Below are 19,752 nucleotides of genomic sequence, written 5' to 3'. Positions count from 1 at the left end.
ACACTTGGCAATCAAGAGGATTACGCGCTGGAGTTTCACGAATTTAAACTAAGGAACGAATTAGGAAACAAGTAGGAGTGCATCCTTCTCCCCTCTCTGTGTTTGTGCCTGGTGGAGTGAAGCAGCGAGGAGAGGTCCTGATGAGGAGGAGGTGGAACCTTCAAAAATCAAAGATAAAAAAAACAAAATCGGCCTCGTTTGATAGATCCAACACAATTTGTAAGGAGAGTCCCACCATGTGTTTACTAATACATTAATTACTACTTCAACATCTTATTATGTGCATTCCTCTCCCCGGAGAAAGACGCTTCTCTGTTCTACTTCCTCCTGTAGCTTATGAAGCTGTACGCCACGATGGCAGCGAGGGCCACCAGCGCGGTGCCTCCGTACAGCAGCGTGCACAGCTCTGACGGCTGCTCCGGCTGCACTGGAGGCTCCTCAGCCGGGGCTTCTACAGGGGCCACTGGGGCTTCTACAGGGGCCACTGGGGCTTCTACAGGGGCTGCTGCCTCCTCCGTGACCAGAGGGGCAGCCACGGGGACCAGAGCTGGTTCTGCCACAGTCTCTGGCTCCTCTAGCTGGGGAGGCACTGCAGCTGGTTCCGCATCCTGTTCTGGTTCGGGAGCTGGTTCTGATGCGACTTCGGCGGTCTCACTGGCTGCAGGCGGGGGCGTCACCTCAGCAGGCACTGGTGCAGCTGCTGGTTCTGGCTCTGGTTCAGCAGCAGGAACGGGCAAAGGTTCTGCAGGTTCTGGCTCTGCAGGAGGAGCAGCAGCTTCTACGACCGGGGGAGGCAGCTCTGGTTCTGAGGAGATGAGGGAAGGCTCTGCGGACAAGCTTGTAGGCGTCTCTATCACAACGGGCTCCTCTAATGAAATCAAGGAGGCAGGGCAGTGGCGAAACTACCGGGGTGGCAAGGGGTGGCAGCTGCCACCCCTAAAAAAATGCTTATCACCCCACTTGCCACCCAGGTTGTTAGAAGTGTCTCCAATATACATTTATTGAATGGTATTATATTTTTTGCTACTGAAGCTGTTGATCTCATTGGTAACTTGTTTAAGAACTAAAATCTTTATGTCCACCCTCCCCTGTAAAATGGTTGAGTCCATGAATCCTATTTGCTCTCTTCTCACCGTGCGCATCTGCCGCTTCATTCAAATGAAGACAGAAACGGTTTGAAAGCCAAAGAACTGGAGACAAGCCAACTGTACGCTTGCAGTGATGAAAAAAGGTACAGTACAGCTGAAACTTGAATCAAGAAAATGTGATGGGTGGTCATATGTGATAGACAATTCCGTTGTAATTCCAATCGTTTATTTAATTGCTAGCTTGCAAAAGTCGATAGGACTAGTAGCTAGCTCGCTATACAGCTGCATTAAAATGTGAGAGGATGACTCGGTTATATGCTATAGACCCTATTGTGTATGTGGTATAAAGGCTGGGACGAATTTCGAATTATAAATATGTTAACTGTTTTCATTAGCGATTGGTATAAATAAATACATATAGACACCTGGCATGTGTGTTTCCAACAATAAAAATACTTGACTTGACTTGACTTTTTGTGTGTGATTTGCCACCCTTGAATTTAACTTGCCACCCTTCTGCCACCCCATGTAAAATTTTCTAGAATCGCCACTGCCTATAACGCTTATCATGCTCTCATCGATTGCTCCGCCTTCCTCCAGCAGCTCCACCTCCTCGCGCTCCACTTGGACACTGTCCGAGTTTGACGAGTTGTTTCCGCTGCGCTCCTTGGCCAGTGCTACGCCGTCGTTGCTGTCCAGGCTCTTCACGTCCTCGGGGTCCATCGCAACCTGTGCCCAGGACTCGTGGCCGGCGAGAGACACGGGTAAGCTTTCCGTCTGCCAGGAGCTCTGCCCGCTGCTGTTGTCTCCGGGGCAGAGCAGCGACGATGGAGGGCTGAGCTGGTCGGGATGCTGGTCCCCCGACAGGATGTAGATGTCGTTGTTGTCTTCGGCGATGGTCACACCTCGCTCCTCCTCTGACCCAAGCCTGAATATTTCACCCTGTGGCAGACAGACGGGAACAGAGAGGGTATCAGTATTCTGTGTGGTGCAAACCAGATGAGTAAAGAAGACAATCAAATCAAAAGATTCATTTCTGTATGTTTACACTGAGTATCTTTTCCTACAAGCAGGAGGAACAGATCCAGGAACTCATGTGTCCCAGCTGCCCTTACCTCATCCAAGAGGGACATGTTTTTGTTTGTTTGTTTAACTGTTAATCGGCAAGATTACTCAAAAACTAAAAGGACAGATAATCATGAAACCTGGTGGAAGGATGGGGTAAGGGTCAGTGGAGAAACCCTTTCAGTTTTGGTTATGATCTGGAACAGGGGGCAGGTCCAAGATTTATTTTTCACTTTCTTTAACATTGTGTGAAAAGGGGAGTTTTTCCCAAGTTTGCATCTAATTTCTCAACGAAGAATAAATGGATTTGGAGACTGATATTTATGAATGTGTGAAATTTGGTGCAGATCCAAATAAAAAAATGGATCTAGAGAATTTTTATGTTTTCATGAGGTGACTATTTATTGCGATTGGAAATTTGTTGAGACCCTGAAGATTCTTGTGTTTTCTTGCTTTTATAAAATGTTACTTTATGTAATTTATATTATTTCCTGTCCATGTTTTGTGTTGAGCTTGTGTGTATACTGCTGTTTGTATCACAAATGACCTCACAGGGACTCACAGGAGTTTTAAAGATATCCTCTATCCTTGATTACAGAGGTGAAATTATATACAAGAATCGTAAAATCAACTTATACATTCTGAATTACTTGAAAACAAGTAGCATTTCTCGGATTAGATATGGAACAGGCTGCAAAACACTGAGTGAACTGAGCATTCACTGCACTGTTTCACACCATAAGTTGGCCCTATGTGACACCTAGTGGTATTCAGATGCAACACAACATTGGCTCCAGCGTCTCTAATGCCCTATTATGTAACATGCATTTGTCATATCATCATGTGACAGACAGAGGTTGGCTTGCTCATGCAAAATACACTTAAGTCAAAAGTTGTTGGTTTTTACGTGTTGGTTGTGAATAGTACCTTTTCTGAAGTTTCAGGTGTTGTTTGTTTTATTAAGTGCGTAACTTAACGCGTTCTTTTCCTCTTGAGTTTCACCTCCTCCATCTGTGTATGTCTTGCGTTAACCAGGCGGAAAGGGTTGACTCCTCCATGGACAACCTGGGGATGGATGTGACCGGGGAATCGAGAGCCGCCCTGGTCATTCTGGCCTTCCTCCAGGCGGACTGTCAAGGCGCAGAGCTCCAGAAAGAGCTGCACTCTCTGAGCAACGAGTTCCATCTCACCCGGTACATCAACTGCAACGGCCCACGGATCGACACCGCCGAGGTCGGGTCCCTGGAGGCCGAACTTTCCTTGTTGAACACTTCTTTCCAGGAGACGTACTCTGACGACTACGAAAGTCTCCCAGAAGATCTGCACGATATCCAGCCTGTGGCGGAGCTGCAGGGGCAATGTGAGCATCTTCAAACTAAATACACCTCCAGCTGTCTCCCGATCAGCTGTTTGTGTGTTTGTTTATCGAGAAGTAGGGTCATTTTAATTTAAGGTGAACACACAGAATCAAATCTGTTCACTAACACACTTGTTTACCTGCAGAATGACTTTGTTATCTCACTGTTATCTCGGTCCTGAGCTATGGGCACAGCCATTCTTGTCTGAGAAGTAGTTTCCTTTTACAGTAAGAGACAACCTGTTCTGTAAAGTGAAAGCAGGAAGTGACAGCTGTTTGTCAGACTTGACGCCAAAGAGTTTTAACCACAAGGGATTTAGTTGTGTTCACGTTCTCCTCGTTGAATCCAGACACACTGAACGTTATGTCTTATTATTATCATTCTGTTTCCCTGCAGGGAACCAAGACGCTGCAGCCAACATTCAGCAGGTGGCGGAGGAGATCAGAGAAATCGCAGCCCAGCTCCAGGAAAGTGTCATGGCCCAGGCCACCAACAACCTGATGAGGAACAGATCAGACTCCCAATCTGAGGTGAGCAGGCCCTCAGCCTTTATTCACGGGCTGTCGATGTTCGACGAGTCATTAGCTGTAGTAACTTAAACCAACACTGAATAGTTTCCTTTTTTTAAATGATCACAAAGCACAAGAGCTTCCACTTTTGTCTCATAAATGAATTAAGATTATTACTCTGTTCTCAGGTTTCTCTGCTAAACAGTTTTGCAGAAGCGGTAAACCACAGAGGTAGCGACACGAATTGTCTTACCCACAACAACAGGTTATTTTAAATGTGACATTTGCTGTTTTAAATCATGTCCCGTGATTAATTCGACTTCCAATGATTTTGAAACAGTGGATGTACTTTAGGCCTTTTCTGTTAGAGCTTCAAACTGTGTATGTTTTTGTATTCAAAATACAGGAAAACATTGTGATATAAGGCAAATTGTCCAAATTTTTGGAAATTGTTGAGAAATAATGAAAAAATTAATACAAATTGTCATATCTGTGGACTGATATGAGTTTTTGCAGTTTTGCCATTTGCAGAGTTATGCACTAATATAGTTTGTTTGAAGTATTTAAGCCAAAGTGGTATTACTTGAATTTCCCGCAGTGGAAAACCCACCTGAAATTGGAGGTAGAGCGGATATTGAGGAACGGGACTGGTCTGGAGCATCTACCTCACGAGCGATTGGTCATGGCCCTCACGCTCACCCTGGTTAAAGGAGTGTGTGAACAGGCCCCACAGCTTCTGAGGAGCCTCTTCAACGCGGCACTGCAGTTCATCAGGTGACTTCAGAGCGGACGCCTGACAGGAAGTAACACGTACATGTGGTGGAGCGACACCAGAAATCTGCTCCTCATTATCAGGACAGTGAGAACGGAGCCGTGCAACCGGAAGTGTAGTCAACCCTTTTCAAACTTATCATTTGATTTTTACCGTAAGTGTAAGGATGAGTTTGTAAAACTTTTTTTTGCTGCTTTCTTTGCTCTGCATCTTTCTGCATCCGTTGACTCTTTACTTAACACTTAAAAGTGAAACTTTGTTTATATTTGAAATAAGTTATTCTTTTTGTATTGTCATTCTGCTTTTGTATCTTGAATTAATATCCAGTATTACTGAGATTTGATTTCCTTTCAATCTTAAACTATATAGTTGCGATTTTTTCTGTTTTCCTTTCATAAATGTGAAATTTGTTAAAATGAAATTATACACTTGAACATTTTAATAAAACCACTACAGAAAACTTCTCGAATGCTCTTTTTCATCCAAACTTTTATTTTCACATTTTGATTTCAAACAGTGTATTCCAGGAAAGTCAGAGTACAAAGTGTCTTTAGGATCCATCCAGCTCTGTACATTCACACTTTCCCTTAGAGCAGGTCGAGTATTTGAATGTGGAAACATCCCTCCTGTATCTGAAAAACCCTCAGCATCAAGAATTAACATCTTACACTGTTTTATGTGGGACGTCACATGACTCTGGACCCGGAGGTGTTTAATGCAGCAGCAGCAGCATTGTACTTTGGGAGAAATTAAAATACTTGAACCCATGCCTGGGCAAAAACCTTTTTATGTTTCAGTTCACGAACAATCAAAACATGCTGCATCAGTGATTCAGATCCCTTGTGCAAGATGAAACCACCCAAATCTAAACTAAGATGTCTGTTGTGCAATCCAGATGTCTGGCAATGACTTTCTGTATCTTACATTTGGTTTGTTACTAGAGGAAGTATCAGAATTACTCATCACAGTTAGAGGGAACAGTTATAAGTCGATGCTGCTTTGTGGCTTAGAAAACCCTGAACTCAGCAAGAATAAATTTAACTCTTTGTTTGTAAAGTTTTTCTTTCACTTAGGGTCGTGGTATTTTCCATTTAGCCCAACACTGAGTCAAATTACCCAAAACAAACAGAAGCTGCAGACCCAATAGAAACTGAAAATAACAGATCAGGGATAAAAGTCACACTTGGCAATCAAGAGGATTACGCGCTGGAGTTTCACGAATTTAAACTAAGGAACGAATTAGGAAACAAGTAGGAGTGCATCCTTCTCCCCTCTCTGTGTTTGTGCCTGGTGGAGTGAAGCAGCGAGGAGAGGTCCTGATGAGGAGGAGGTGGAACCTTCAAAAATCAAAGATAAAAAAAACAAAATCGGCCTCATTTGATAGATCCAACACAATTTGTAAGGAGAGTCCCACCATGTGTTTACTAATACATTAATTACTACTTCAACATCTTATAATGTGCATTCCTCTCCCCGGAGAAAGACGCTTCTCTGTTCTACTTCCTCCTGTAGCTTATGAAGCTGTACGCCACGATGGCAGCGAGGGCCACCAGCGCGGTGCCTCCGTACAGCAGCGTGCACAGCTCTGACGGCTGCTCCGGCTGCACTGGAGGCTCCTCAGCCGGGGCTTCTACAGGGGCCACTGGGGTTTCTACAGGGGCCACTGGGGCTTCTACAGGGGCCACTGGGGCTTCTACAGGGGCTGCTGCTTCCTCCGTGACCAGAGGGGCAGCCACGGGGACCAGAGCTGGTTCTGCCACAGTCTCTGGCTCCTCTAGCTGGGGAGGCACTGCAGCTGGTGCCGCATCCTGTTCTGGTTCGGGAGCTGGTTCTGATGCGACTTCGGCAGTCTCACTGGCTGCAGGCGGGGGTGTCACCTCAGCAGGCACTGGTGCAGCTGCTGGTTCTGGCTCAGGCTCTGGTTTAGCAGCAGGAACGGGTAAAGGTTCTGCAGGTTCTGGCTCTGCAGGAGGAGCAGCAGCTTCTACGACCGGGGGAGGCAGCTCTGGTTCTGAGGAGATGAGGGAAGGCTCTGCGGACAAGCTTGTAGGCGTCTCTATCACAACGGGCTCCTCTAATGAAATCAAGGAGGCAGGGGTCGTGGAGTCCACCTCAGCGGAAAGTGAAACAGGTGGAGTTTGGTTACTGAATTCCTCCCGGAGCTCGGCCAGCTCACTTTCGGTGCCTATAACGCTTATCATGCTCTCATCGATTGCTCCGCCTTCCTCCAGCAGCTCCACCTCCTCGCGCTCCACGTGGACAATGTCCGAGTTTGACGAGTTGTTTTCGCTGCGCTCCTCGGCCAGTGCTACGCCGTCGTTGCTGTCCAGGCTCTTCACGTCCTCGGGGTCCATCGCAACCTGTGCCCAGGACTCGTGGCCGGCGAGAGACACGGGTAAGCTTTCCGTCTGCCAGGAGCTCTGCCCGCTGCTGTTGTCTCCGGGGCAGAGCAGCGACGATGGAGGGCTGAGCTGGTCGGGATGCTGGTCCCCCGACAGGATGTAGATGTCGTTGTTGTCTTCGGCGATGGTCACACCTCGCTCCTCCTCTGACCCAAGCCTGAATATTTCACCCTGTGGCAGACAGACGGGAACAGAGAGGGTATCAGTATTCTGTGTGGTGCAAACCAGATGAGTAAAGAAGACAATCAAATCAAAAGATTCATTTCTCTATGTTTACACTGAGTATCTTTTCCTACAAGCAGGAGGAACAGATCCAAGAACTCATGTGTCCCAGCTGCCCTTACCTCATCCAAGAGGGACATGTTTTTTTTTGTTTGTTTGTTTAACTGTTAATTGGCAAGATTACTCAAAAACTAAAAGGACAGATAATCATGAAACCTGGTGGAAGGATGGGGTAAGGGTCAGTGAAGAAACCCTTTCAGTTTTGGTTATGATCTGGAACAGGGGGCGGATCCAAGATTTATTTTTCACTTTCTTTAACATTGTGTGAAAAGGGGAGTTTTTCCCTAGATTGCATCTAATTTCTCAACAAAGAATTAATGGATTTGGAGACTGATATTTATGAATGTGTGAAATTTGGTGCAGATCCAAATAAAAAAGTGGATCTAGAGTATTTCTAGAGAAATTTCCAATTGCGATTGGAAATTTGTTGAGACCCTGAAGATTCTTGTGTTTTCTTGCTTTTATAAAATGTTACTTTATGTAATTTATATTATTTCCTGTCCATGTTTTGTGTTGAGCTTGTGTGTATACTGCTGTTTGTATCACAAATGACCTCACAGGGACTCACAGGAGTTTTAAAGATATCCTCTATCCTTGATTACAGAGGTGAAATTATATACAAGAATCATAAAATCAACTTATACATTCTGAATTACTTGAAAACAAGTAGCATTTCTGGGATTAGATACGGAACAGGCTGCAAAACACTGAGTAAACTGTGAACTGAGCAGTCACTGCACTGTTTCACACCATAAGTTGGCCCTATGTGACACCTAGTGGTATTCAGATGTAACACAACATTGGCTACAGTGTCCCTAATGCCCTATTATGTAAAATGCATGGATCATATCATCATGTGACAGACAGAGGTTGGCTTGCTCATGCAAAATACACTTAAGTCAAATTAACTGAACAGTAGAGGCTGCTGAACTGAGTTCACGTTTGACCTCGACAGTATGAAAAAAGGTCAAACTTATTTCAAGAGCCGGGTTGTCTGGACTTAACACAACTGGCTTATCTCTCAGTTTTGCTGAACGTGCAGTGATGTGATGCAGATTCTGAAATATGTGGCTGAAAAATAGGCCAATGACTCGGCACAATGTGCACGAGAGCACGAGATACACACTCATGCATCTTGACGGACATGCTCGCTTATCTTGAACAGAGAAGCTCACTTATCTTTGGCACCACTGGATGAATACAGAGGTTATGTGACATTGTATTGTGTCCTTTCACTTTGTCAAACCCTCTCACGTGTTAACTGTGACTGTGCAGGTTTACACAGGCTTCAACTTCGAATTTTCCGGTTCATGTGTTGCAATAAGATGCAGTTAAAGAGTCGGCAGTTTTTGATCCACGTAGTACTTGCTAAGCAGCCATAAAAAAAAGTCATCCTACTGGGAACATGCACTTACTAAAGGAATACTGAGAGGAACCATGACTATCTCTTCAGCCAATGACAAGTGAGGTATTTCAGTCTGAACCCACCAAACAATCATAGACATACACAGAACCTGTCCATTGCTATAACAGTCACGTCTGCCTGAGCAGGTGACACGGAAAAGATGCTGAGCAACGACCATGTGATGATGAATAATTGATCCATGTTTTAAAGATACCGAGGGTGGAGTTAAATGTCCGTGTGTGTGTGTCACAAGGCTTCTGTGTTGTGTTGCTGTGCGTGTCACGTAGGCGTGACTCCAACAGATGTGATTCTAACAGACAGTTGGGTGCAGAGGTGTGTTTGTGTGTCTGTGGGAGTGTCGCACACAAACAGCAGCGGAGAGTCGACGCACTCTCCTTTAAAAAATATACTGATAACAGGTAATTATGGTCTTCAGTGTCTATCACTGGCAATTTGCATCTGATCAACACACCATTTACACCCTGAGGTAGCACGAATAAAACCTAGGTAAATATAATTTCTCTTTATTACAGAGATAAGCTGGGAAGGTTATTTTTCCTTGACAAGGGCGCTCACAGTGATGTGCAAAACAGCTGCATCCTGGGAGGCCAGAGATTTAATCTATGAGCGTTCCGTCGTTATCCAATGTCCAAGGTTTCTTCCATAAGCTGATTTACATGTCGCAGAGCGAAAGAGTGTTTCACACAAACCTCATCCCTCAGGAGGAAACAGACTCCAGATCAGCTGGAGCGGGGTTTGAAACTCCACAAGAAAAGGTTGCTGAGCCAAACTGTGTAAATATAAAAGAAATCCTGCAGAATGTTCATCCTCAGGAAACGTGTTCTGAGGAATACGTCTGGTATTTTGCCATCTGCTTGTAAAAACACTCACGTGGCCCAAAATACCAGAAAACAGATGTTGAATGAAGTGTTTCAGTCATACAGATTTTTGTTGTATTTCTTTTCCAATCTTCTTTGAACATGCTTTGTGTTTTTGTCTACGCCCTTCACCACTCCCCAACTTGTACAAAGTACTTTGTAAAAAGTTATACCAATTAACACAAACACTAGTCCCTGTCTTACAAAACCTTTTATGCAGTTTTGTTGGTCGCTGTCATACAAACCTTTGAGGATTTAGGTTGTACAGGAACAATCTGACTTTTTCCAATAGGAAGAGTCCAAAGTTACAAGCACGTTGACTAATAATTATTACACATGAAATATAAAGATTTTAGAAATAACGTATAATAAGGAAAGATACAGACCTGAGCAGACACTCCACTCTGAATTAGCTCTAAATTTCTTCTTGCTCATATTCCATGTTGCTGCTTGTAGGAAACGTTCTGTTTTGCTGTCAGGCACGAGCCCACAGTTCTCCACCTTCGCCCCGAGACAAACAAACTATGTCAAACAAGAACAGGATTGCTGAGGCTGCGCCAAGAGAGTGCGATCTACATATCCCACAGTAACACAACTTTACCCTGCTCAATAAAAACACTCCAGCTGAGAGGCGACACAACCACTTCACCAAAGACCCGACAAAGAGGGAAAAAGAGCAGAAAAAAGCTGCTACAGTTCTTTTTATGTCATTTTCTAACCAGCACACAAACACATCAGGAGGTCACAGAGCAGCTGACTCAGTATAACGCATGTCACTGCACCACAGGGTCCCAGCTATATAGATATCTATATTTATGATATATATGTATCGTAATTTTTATATTTCCTACTTTCGGTATCAGTACGGGAAGAAAACGATTCAAATATTTTGATTTCACGCACAAATAAAAAACTACTGACAAAAATGCTTTACTCCAACAACAAATGTTAAATTAATGATGTAAAGGAGAGATTATACATAATAATATCTTATGTATTGTAGGATACAATAACCAAAGTAGGAAACAGTCATCCTTGCATGGAATCAGTTTAAAACCTGATGCAATGGTTTGTGGTTGTGTGCAGATTTGCAGTTTACATCACTCAACAGTCCTTGGTCATCAACCATCATCAGTGTTGTGGCAGCAGTGAGGCTGATAGGGAGATGGAGGCAGAGGGAAATGGATGGACGCCCTGTGTAACCTCTGGCGGTCGGCCAGTCTGCTGCCGCTGCTGCTGTAATAAGTTTTTCACTGAGCCACAAGTGGGACAGTCAGGCCCCTGGTGATGATGATTTTAGAGGATTATTAAAAGTTATTTTTGGGGCTTTCTCAGGCTGCTCAGGGACTTCTCCTCTCTACTCTGCTCTGGTCCGGGCTCACGTTGGTGCAGTGCCACAGCCATGCACATTATCAACATTATTATTTGACCCGGAGCTGCTGAGCGGGTGCTTATGTAATATGGGGAGCACTGTTACACTGCACCGGGTGCTGCGTGATGTGCCCTGACTCAGCCGGGGCTGGAACCCTGACAGCACTTTGACCTTAAAACATCACAGCTGCAACATCACTGTCTCTGAGCTGCAGCCACATGCGAGACCACAGTGCCTTCATAAACCACAACTCATGTTTCCTAATAAATAGATTGTCAAATAATGTCTGTCTTTGTTAGTCGAGAGGTAAGTGTGCCTCCATCACACTCACAAGGACTGTAATATGAAATGTCTGATGTGTAGACTCAGGTCTCACGCAGCAGTTTTTCCTTGGGGAAGGACAGCTGTCTGAACCCTCGTGGGGACGGAGTTGAAGCATCAACTCACCGGTAGGTTGTTGTATAGATCGACAAAATATACACAAATACTGATATATCTGTGATATGCCGTAAAATCGGCTAAAGGATGTGTTGGTCAGGCTCTTGTTGAGAGACAGACGGACTAGAACATTTTTCTGCCCCTCCCTTCCCCCAATCACATCCTCCCCCCAGCCGCCCCTGGCTGTGCCCCATCTGAAGGCTGCTGGTTTTGTTCCTGCCTAATGAAGTGTACAGAATATTAGGGTCATAACAATGGTTTTTGTATCGTGGTGTAACCAACAAAAGGATTTGACGAGGGTCGCCCCAACCTTGCACGGTGCGTTACTCACAGCAGTGTCATGGAGGAACAGTACGAACAGAATGTCCACTTTTACACAACACGGAAAACTCAGCAGATCTTTGTTGTAACATTTCAACGCAAAATGTAGTAAAGAATGAAGATAAATATGATAAAGAAAACACGTCTCTTGCCTCCATCTTAGGGAGCTTGATGTTCCTCATGCTTTAGCCCATTAGCATTTTGATATATTCTGTCCTTCGCTCTCCAAGTTCAGGTTTTATTGACTTGAGATAACCGTGCTGTACATTTACATGCAACCCCCAGGCAATGACAAAAGCAGGTAAGACTTTGTTACTGATGCACAGTCACTGTTTCCTCCGGAGAACACACATCAACATCGATTATCTCACTCTGCTGTTGCTTCAACATCCCAAATACAACATCCTACCTCAGTGCAAAGTGTTGAAGCGACCCGGTTCACAGTTGAACAGATGAAGCACGAGAGAATCGAAAGGACAAGACAGTCGTAGAGATGGAGAGGAGGTAGGAAGCCAGTTGGAGAGAGAGAGAGAGGTGCACAGAGGCAGCTGTCAAACTAATGGGAGATTTCACTTTTCTCTCGCTCGCTCATTCGCCCGCTGCGTCCAACCCGCTTCTTCCTCATCTCTCCCCCCTCCCTCGTGTTCCCTCCCTTCCGATGGCCAGTCTCTTCATGCACTCACCCTCTCTCTCTCTCTCCCTCCTGATCCTGTCCCAGCCTATCATTTGTTCATCCCCTGTGACATAACGCAGAGCAAGAATGTGGCTTTGTTTTGGAGCCAGGGCTCGTTTGCACGTTACGTCGCACAAAAAAACGGCCAGAGCATCATGACAACGACGTAATGGCGACCAGGGCAGTGGTGAACATGTGAGGTCACGTGACTGTTCATGAGCGTGACCTGGTTCGTGGGACGCCATCTGTGACGCAGTGTTCCACTGGATATAAGATGGGAGAACTGAAGCCTCATTAATATCATCACTGGTAGAAAAATGCAAATCTTAATCACATGTAAGGTTGTAACTGTAGGAGATAACATGGAAAGTGTGAGGACAGACAGTGAGGTGACATATTCCTGCTATTGCTTCATTTGGTTGAGTAAACACCACACTGCAGGCTGATAAGAATAAAGCATCAGTAATAAGTGGAAGTACATACAGAACTACAACAGCTTAATCTATCTACTGATTCAAGTCTGTTGTATGTGGCTCACATATCTCGAGAACTGTTCATCTTATTGACTTCATACTTGGCGTGGGTATTATTAAGAACCCAAAGGAATTGCAGTGTCGAATTTGGTGAGATTTGGACTCATGACAAATTCAATATTAACACGAGACCGGAGGACTCTCCTCTATGGGGTTAAACAGGTGAACAGCTCTTTGTGCAGCAGCAAGAATTCAGCTTCAGGGTTCTGTGGACTGAGTCCAGCTACTAGTCTCTACTTGATGTGGCTCAGGTCACTTTTACAGTTTCAGACAGAACCAGCATCACCACAGGCCAAACAAACACCCCATTCCAAACAGGCAGGTTTAGAACGGACAGTGCATTGGACATGTTCATGTTGTCAATGATCACAAAGTTCATGACATCACAGTTACAGCGGTGGAGTCTCTGGTAAATTTTGTGAAAGAATAAAGAAAACTGAAATGCTGTCGGATTATGTTTAGGATTACTCCTGTTTAATGTGCATGTTAATCTCATGTGTACGTTGATGTGGATCAACAAATAATGTGTATGAAACTGCGTAGGTAGCTCACCGACGCCCCCAGATGGACACTTAGAGACATGCACATCTCAGTTAAGCACAGTACAAGAACAACTCCTGTTCACTTTGCACTACACAACAACTTCCTGTTTCATCTTCAGCACAAAGTTGCAACATATTTTGTTAAATTAGTTGTTTCTCATTGAAATGTAGACTTTAAAATAACCTTTATGTTGAATCACTATTTTTGTAATTGTGGACATTAATAGTTGAAACGGTTCTGAACATGTGGTAAAATAAAAATTATTGCTCATCTTATTATTCTTCACACAAAGGCAGGAAGTAAATGTCGATTTCCAGGCGACAGAGAATAAACAGTACTCGTGTGTATTAATGGTTTTTCCTCCATTGCGTGCGGGCCTTTAACTCACCCATCCCCCCTGCTGGATGATGTAGCCAGACTCATCCTCCTCTAGCAGGCGAATCCCCAGAAGCAGCAGAGTTGTCACGGACTGGCCCTCGCTTTGTAAAGCCTGGAGCAGCACCAGAGGCACCAACACCTGGGACACAGACACGGAGAGATGAGTAGAGGCACGTGTTATGGGAAGTGAAAAAGGGTCAGAGGCTCAAGTGGAGCCTTAAAAGTAAGATACATTAGATATTCACAAGAATATGAGAAGGCAATAGAGGGCAGATTAAATGTTGCACTTTGCATGTCTTGTGTAGTATTTTAAGTTTGTATAGAGAGAAGGAAAAGTTCTTGCTCACCTTGCTCCAGCCTCCCTGTACGTGTGTGGAAAGCTCCAGTGCTGCATCTCTGAAACTCTGATAGTCCACAGGCCTGGAACACACACAGGGAGCATCACTGGAATTAAACGTTTGGCTTATGTATATTCAGGAGGACATTTGAAAAAACTACAGATTATTCCAGGTAGAGGAACAGTGTTCATCTTTTTATCAAACGTGGTCACAGCCCTGCACAACTGACCCTGTGAGGAGCGATTGCACGGCTGCCGTCAGGGATGTACCGAGCTCTCTGACCACCCGGTTTCCCATCACAGCGAGGCAGTCCTCGATGAAGCTCTCCGGGTTGGTTGGACTGAACACTGGTGACGAGCGGCGGTCGAAGCCTGCGCTGGAAAAGGCTGCAGTCACACAGAGAACAGCAAAGAATGAGATCTCACACAGGTGGTGCAGTTCAATGACAACAAATGATTTGCATTGCCAGAGAAGCCAAGCAGAGAGCAATCACCGTGGGAAAATAAAGCTTATTCATAAAAAATGTATTTGATTAGTGTATAACCTACTGAAACTAAAGATTGTTGTGTTTTCATTTTGTTATCTGAAGGCCGCTGAAGGTATTCCTACACATTTAGAAAGGGAGGGGTGAGGATAGAGGTGTTCAATTGGCTCCAAGCTGAGACATCACCACTTGATGTCACTAAATCCTACACACTGATCATTGAATACTAACTATATTACTATAAAATACTATAAAGTCTCTTCCTCGATGCACATGAGCTCCGAGGGTCGTGTGACGTAACCCTCCCTCATGTCACAGAACCAAAGTTATGTGAAGAAACCAAAGTTCTTCTTCCACATACGTTTTAGGTTACACATTGACAAACACTGACTTCTGGAGTTCTTTGAACTCTAAAACACTTTTTTTACAATTATATCTACTTAGTTGTTTTCTTATTAGAATTATTATTATTTAAATATTTTTTAAATCGTATGTATTGTGAACCTGTTTGCATTTATAAATTTGATGACTAAAATGTTTAAACTATATAAAAGACTTGAGAGCAGTATATTAGTTGAACTTTGGACTTTTGTAACATCTATCTGAGAATAAGCAGTGGAGTGTGAGTGGGTGGGTGGGTGGGTGAGTGAGTGAGTGAGAGTGTGTGTGTGTGTGTGTGTGCACGTGTCCACATACAGGCAGCCATTTCTTCTTCCAGTTGCCTCAGCTCTTCCTCTATCCGTTCTTTTATCATTCTTGTCTTCTCCCTCTCATTCTGGGCGTCTTCTAGAAGAGAAAAGCACGTGACACATGAAATCTCTCTCTCTCTCTCTCTCTCTCTCTCTCTCTCTCTCTCTCTCTCTCTCTCTCTCTCTCTCTCTCTCTCTCTCTCTCTCTCTCTCTCTCTCTCTCTCTCTCTCTCTCTCTCTCTCTCTCTCTCTCTCTCTCTCTCTCTCTCTCTCTCTCTCTCTCTCTCTCTCTCTCTCTCTCTCTCTCTCTCTCTCTCTCTCTCTCTCACAAGCTCTCACAAGCACACACACGCACACACAAGACTCACACATGCTGACTCTTCACAAATATTTCACAGCACTCTACAAAATATTACACAAAACCCCTAAAAAAAAACCCCAATATAAATCAGTTTCTCCGTCATAACTAACTTTCCTGGAGGACATGTTTGCAGGGTCACATCGACACCCTTTACTCTTATGTCCTTCACCTCCTTCACCTCCTTCACCTCCTTCATCTCCTCCTCCTCCTCCTCCTCCTCCTCACCATGATGGGACCGAAGTCATAAGAAAGAGCTGAGCACGGTGTTCTGTCATCCCGTGGATACAAGACAGCAATGCACAGTTCATGCTGAAGGGCGGCATGGACGTTCGACCGTGAGCTTTCACATTCACACAGAACACATCAACGTAAATACCTTTCCACTGAGTTGCATTACTATTATCACATCAATCAAGGAGTTCACGTTTCTTGATTACAGAAGATCTGCTGGGTAACCAAACAGAAAATGAATGCACGAATGTATGAATGTGAATGCACACATTGCATTTTGATATTTTAATCAATTTCCGAAAGAATAATTCATGAATCTTGTTAGAGTGACACTCTAGTTTCTGTTGGTCTGATCTGGGAAGTAACACTAGATCAGAATAAAATAACACTATTTGATTTCTAACTTGTTAAAACAAACAGGAAGGGAGTGACCCCTGCCCCACTCCCTCTCTCCCTATCAGTCTGTACCCCTGCAGCTCCAACATGAACACCCTGAGGACCAGTGTTGGTTTTTCTCCAGGCTTGGTGCTGTTTCAGCATTCAGCCAGACAACAAGCTGGCCAGATAGTTTGCTTTGGTCCATTGGCGAGAGTAATCCTGCGGTGATTGCACATGACAGGCTGTCAGAAATTGGACCGGGTCGAGCGGAAAGTGGGGATCAGCCACTTACTGGCCCAACGACAAAGAGAAAAAAGAGACAGGCAATATAAAGAACTTCCCTGTCTCTCTCTCTCTCTCTCTCACTTCTTTTAAAACCATCTCTACTTCTGTTTTTCTTCCAGAGATTTCTGTTTTTCTTCCATATCCTTGGACAGAGGGAACGACATGGCCCGACTGGGACATCTCTCTCCCTGTTCTCAAATCAGATTTACTGCTCTGCATGGCTTCACTGCACAGGGAAGCCATGACATGCTGGCGGAAAGTGTGAGATGTGGCTTTAACACATTGTTTTGCCGACAGCCCATAACACACTTATTCTGTAAAGTATTACAAATGCGACAAAACTATGTGACACAAAAGGTCAGAAACTGCTCAAAAGACACTTAACTATGTGTAGATTTGTTTGTATTCCAGTCACATCGGGAACAAGATGAAAGCCTGACGTGCTGCAGCCGGAGGTCATGTCACAAGGCTGCTATGAAAGCCTCTGTGAAGACGTGCCAGTCTTCAGTTAGTCTGGACACCATATTGGAACGATTGTAGCTGAGCTCAATGGGAAGCTCACAACTATTTGATCATGAGCACCTCAGTCTCTGGGTGTTTCCAAGTCGATGTCAAAGAGGGTTAAAGGTAACGGGTGGAAACCTGACTAAACACCCTGAATATTTGTTGTGCGTGTCCAATATGTGCTGTGTCAATGCACAAGACTAATGGTTGCCCTTATTACCTCTGTCAAGGAGGTAATGCTATTGTCTGTGTTTGTTTGATTCAGTAAACAGGATTACACAAACACTACTGGACAGATTATCATGGAGGAAGAATGCAGCATGGGTCAGAAAACAACTCATACAAATTAGGGGCAGATCTGGATCAAGGGGGTGAATACAGGAATTATTTAATCACGTTTTTCAACATTTTCCTTGTTTTCCCAGAGAATAATTTGGGGATCTTATAAGAATATGGATTTAGTGAATCTAAATGTAGGTTCATAAGGAGACTGTTGGACCTTGGCAGAGGTGTGTGCTCTTCTAGTAAATTGTATAGGTCAAACTGCACAACATGAGGAGGATAGAAAGAACTAGTGTCCCTTCTATATCATTTCATTTCTTCACTTCCTTTTTGAGCAAATCTGATTTAACCAAATTCCAATAAGCCACATATTCAAAGTCCCTCCTCTCACCTGGAGCTGGGGTTAGTGTGTGTGATCTACCGACGGGCAGCATGCCCAGGTAGGTGAGCACGATGTACTTGGTTTCATAGTGGAAACCCTCAGGCACAGCGGAGGCGATGGAGGCAGAAGAGGTGGAGCCCGAGGTAGCCATTGGACAGACGGGTGCGTGTTAGACTCTCAGGCACATGAAGTGTCACAGTCGATGTCGGACGAGTCACCTGCTGACGGAGAAGAATGGAAGAAGGAGGAGTTAGTGATGAATAATGAAGAAGCAGCAATGAACTAGAACAATAGAATCTGAAAACTAAGCAGAAACAGCAAATAAATACAATAAAATATTAATTCTAATACAACAGAATCTCAAATGCTCAGACACCCTTCTTTGCTGTTCACTCTCCTGCAGGTTTTCTGCAGGGAAAACTTAACAAAAACTTTATACTCTTACGTAGGTGACCTCTAGAGAGATGAGGTCACCGGGCAGGACTTGAAGTTACAGTAGTGACAAGTTTATCTAACGTAATTAAACTTCCGGCTTGAGCCACCAAAATAAAACCCTTCAAAGTTATTTTCTTACAACCTAAAAAATATCAAGATGGGAATAAGAGCGTATAGAGAATACACACCTCATTGTCATATACCTTTTTAACGTTGCAGCACACCTCACACATTGTATCACAGCTAATATTAACAATCAGATTAATTTAATAAAACGCACATAGCTCGTTAGTTAACTACTTTTAAGATCTTTTATAAAAAATCTAAATAAACGCACGGTACAGTGAGAGGTGCGTGCAGGTGGTGGAGGGAGGGGTCGTCCCCCTTCAGCTCACGTGCAGGCTACAGCTAGCTTAACATGCGTGTTTCATTTCTAACTACTTTCTCTCCACCGGAGCTCGTCCCCCGGTGGCTTCTACTCACCGTCCCCGTCTGAAGTGCACCCACGGCCGCTGGAGGGGAAACGTACAACACGCTGGCTGTGGCGGGCGGGCGGACAGACACACAATCATTCACTCACACACACACAGAGAGAGAGGGAGACACACACCACTGGATAGGCTGCAGCAGCGGGACGCGGTGTGCTTTACATGTTACACAAGCCAGAGAGGAGAAAACAAAACGCACTTCCCGTGAAGCTTCAACATAAAAGCCTGGGAAGGAAGTAAAGTCGTTACTTTGGTGGCACATCCATCACATTGGACTTTGCTGATCATGCAACAAATATGAAACAGATCTATAAGAAAAATGTGATATTTTTATTTTAAGGGGATACAGAAAAAAATAACTATGAAGGGAAAGTGTGTCAGTATCAAGTGTTAAAGTTTCCAATTTCAACCACAAAAATTGCCTTTCCACAAAATAAGATTTGGCAGAAAAATATTAATATTAAATGCATGTGCACTTCAAGTTAGTAATACACTGGCTTCACTACAGCAGACGTACGACTTAAATAAGTTGTGCTTACGACTTGGTAAAACTCGCCTCTTTAGACAAAAAGTGCATGTTCCCTCCCAGATCAGTCAGCACTACAGAAGACTTCAATTTTTTACATGACCCGTGATTTAAGTAATTTGTGTGTTACTTAAACTTTTTACTTGCAACCCCAAAACTTGCCTTTCCAGGAAGTAACATTTGGGACAAATATCAATGCCCAGAAGGTGACATGGACATAATTCTTCTGTTAAGTGTGCAAATGCTTTCCAGCTCCTGTGCATGTGACTTAGAAAAAGGTACTTCATTAAAATAATTACATCCATGTTAGCTCCAAATGTAGATGTTGCATCAAATAGGTTGTTATAGGGCT

General features: G+C 44.1%; 2 protein-coding genes across 7 annotated transcripts; one reads left to right on the top strand and one right to left on the bottom strand.

Annotated features, from left to right (window-relative positions):
- The first annotated feature begins 1,107 nt into the window (after positions 1 to 1,107).
- Positions 1,108 to 5,180, top strand: LOC133955530 (uncharacterized). Of its 5 annotated transcripts, XM_062390405.1 has the most exons (6): positions 1,143 to 1,231; positions 1,689 to 1,852; positions 3,189 to 3,513; positions 3,908 to 4,041; positions 4,209 to 4,251; positions 4,619 to 5,180. In XM_062390405.1, exons 1-6 carry the CDS (start codon positions 1,222 to 1,224, stop codon positions 4,726 to 4,728), a joined length of 786 nt encoding a protein of 261 aa, XP_062246389.1. In that variant the 5' UTR covers positions 1,143 to 1,221; the 3' UTR covers positions 4,729 to 5,180. The 5 variants fall into 5 exon arrangements, with proteins under 5 accessions (XP_062246387.1, XP_062246389.1, XP_062246388.1 ...); XM_062390403.1 differs by lacking the exon at positions 4,209 to 4,251 and having other exon boundaries at positions 1,108 to 1,231; positions 1,692 to 1,852; positions 4,619 to 5,153; XM_062390404.1 differs by lacking the exon at positions 4,209 to 4,251 and having other exon boundaries at positions 1,159 to 1,231; positions 3,917 to 4,041; positions 4,619 to 5,165.
- A 203-nt stretch (positions 5,181 to 5,383) lies between these two features.
- bcl2l13 (BCL2 like 13) lies at positions 5,384 to 19,040 on the bottom strand. 2 transcript variants are annotated; one of them, XM_062390400.1, is made up of 7 exons: positions 18,870 to 19,040; positions 17,961 to 18,172; positions 15,536 to 15,625; positions 14,585 to 14,741; positions 14,365 to 14,437; positions 14,028 to 14,156; positions 5,384 to 7,365 (listed from the first exon to the last, which is right to left on the bottom strand). In XM_062390400.1, exons 2-7 carry the CDS (start codon positions 18,100 to 18,102, stop codon positions 6,289 to 6,291), a joined length of 1,668 nt encoding a protein of 555 aa, XP_062246384.1. In that variant the 5' UTR covers positions 18,103 to 18,172; positions 18,870 to 19,040; the 3' UTR covers positions 5,384 to 6,288. The 2 variants fall into 2 exon arrangements, with proteins under 2 accessions (XP_062246384.1, XP_062246383.1); XM_062390399.1 differs by having other exon boundaries at positions 17,961 to 18,169.
- Between the last annotated feature and the right edge of the window lie 712 nt (positions 19,041 to 19,752).

This window comes from Platichthys flesus, chromosome 6 (genome assembly GCF_949316205.1).
Source record: "Platichthys flesus chromosome 6, fPlaFle2.1, whole genome shotgun sequence".
NCBI classification, from domain to species: domain Eukaryota; kingdom Metazoa; phylum Chordata; class Actinopteri; order Pleuronectiformes; family Pleuronectidae; genus Platichthys; species Platichthys flesus.
Note: the sequence above shows the minus strand (reverse complement) of the source record. Positions and strands in the feature narration are given on the sequence as shown.

Bases quoted from the DNA above. Each gene is read 5' to 3' on its own strand.
- LOC133955530 (XM_062390401.1), top strand. The intron at 3,514-3,907 runs GTGAGCATCTTC...GTTTCCCTGCAG, and splicing joins GGCGGAGCTGCAGGGGCAAT to GGAACCAAGACGCTGCAGCC. The intron at 4,042-4,618 runs GTGAGCAGGCCC...AATTTCCCGCAG, and splicing joins GATCAGACTCCCAATCTGAG to TGGAAAACCCACCTGAAATT.
- bcl2l13 (XM_062390400.1), bottom strand. From the start codon at position 18,102: ATGGCTACCTCGGGCTCCACCTCTTCTGCCTCCATCGCCTCCGCTGTG. The intron at 14,742-15,535 runs GTATGTGGACAC...GTGTGACTGCAG, and splicing joins GGAAGAAGAAATGGCTGCCT to CCTTTTCCAGCGCAGGCTTC. The intron at 14,438-14,584 runs GTCAGTTGTGCA...TGTGTGTTCCAG, and splicing joins GTGCAATCGCTCCTCACAGG to GCCTGTGGACTATCAGAGTT.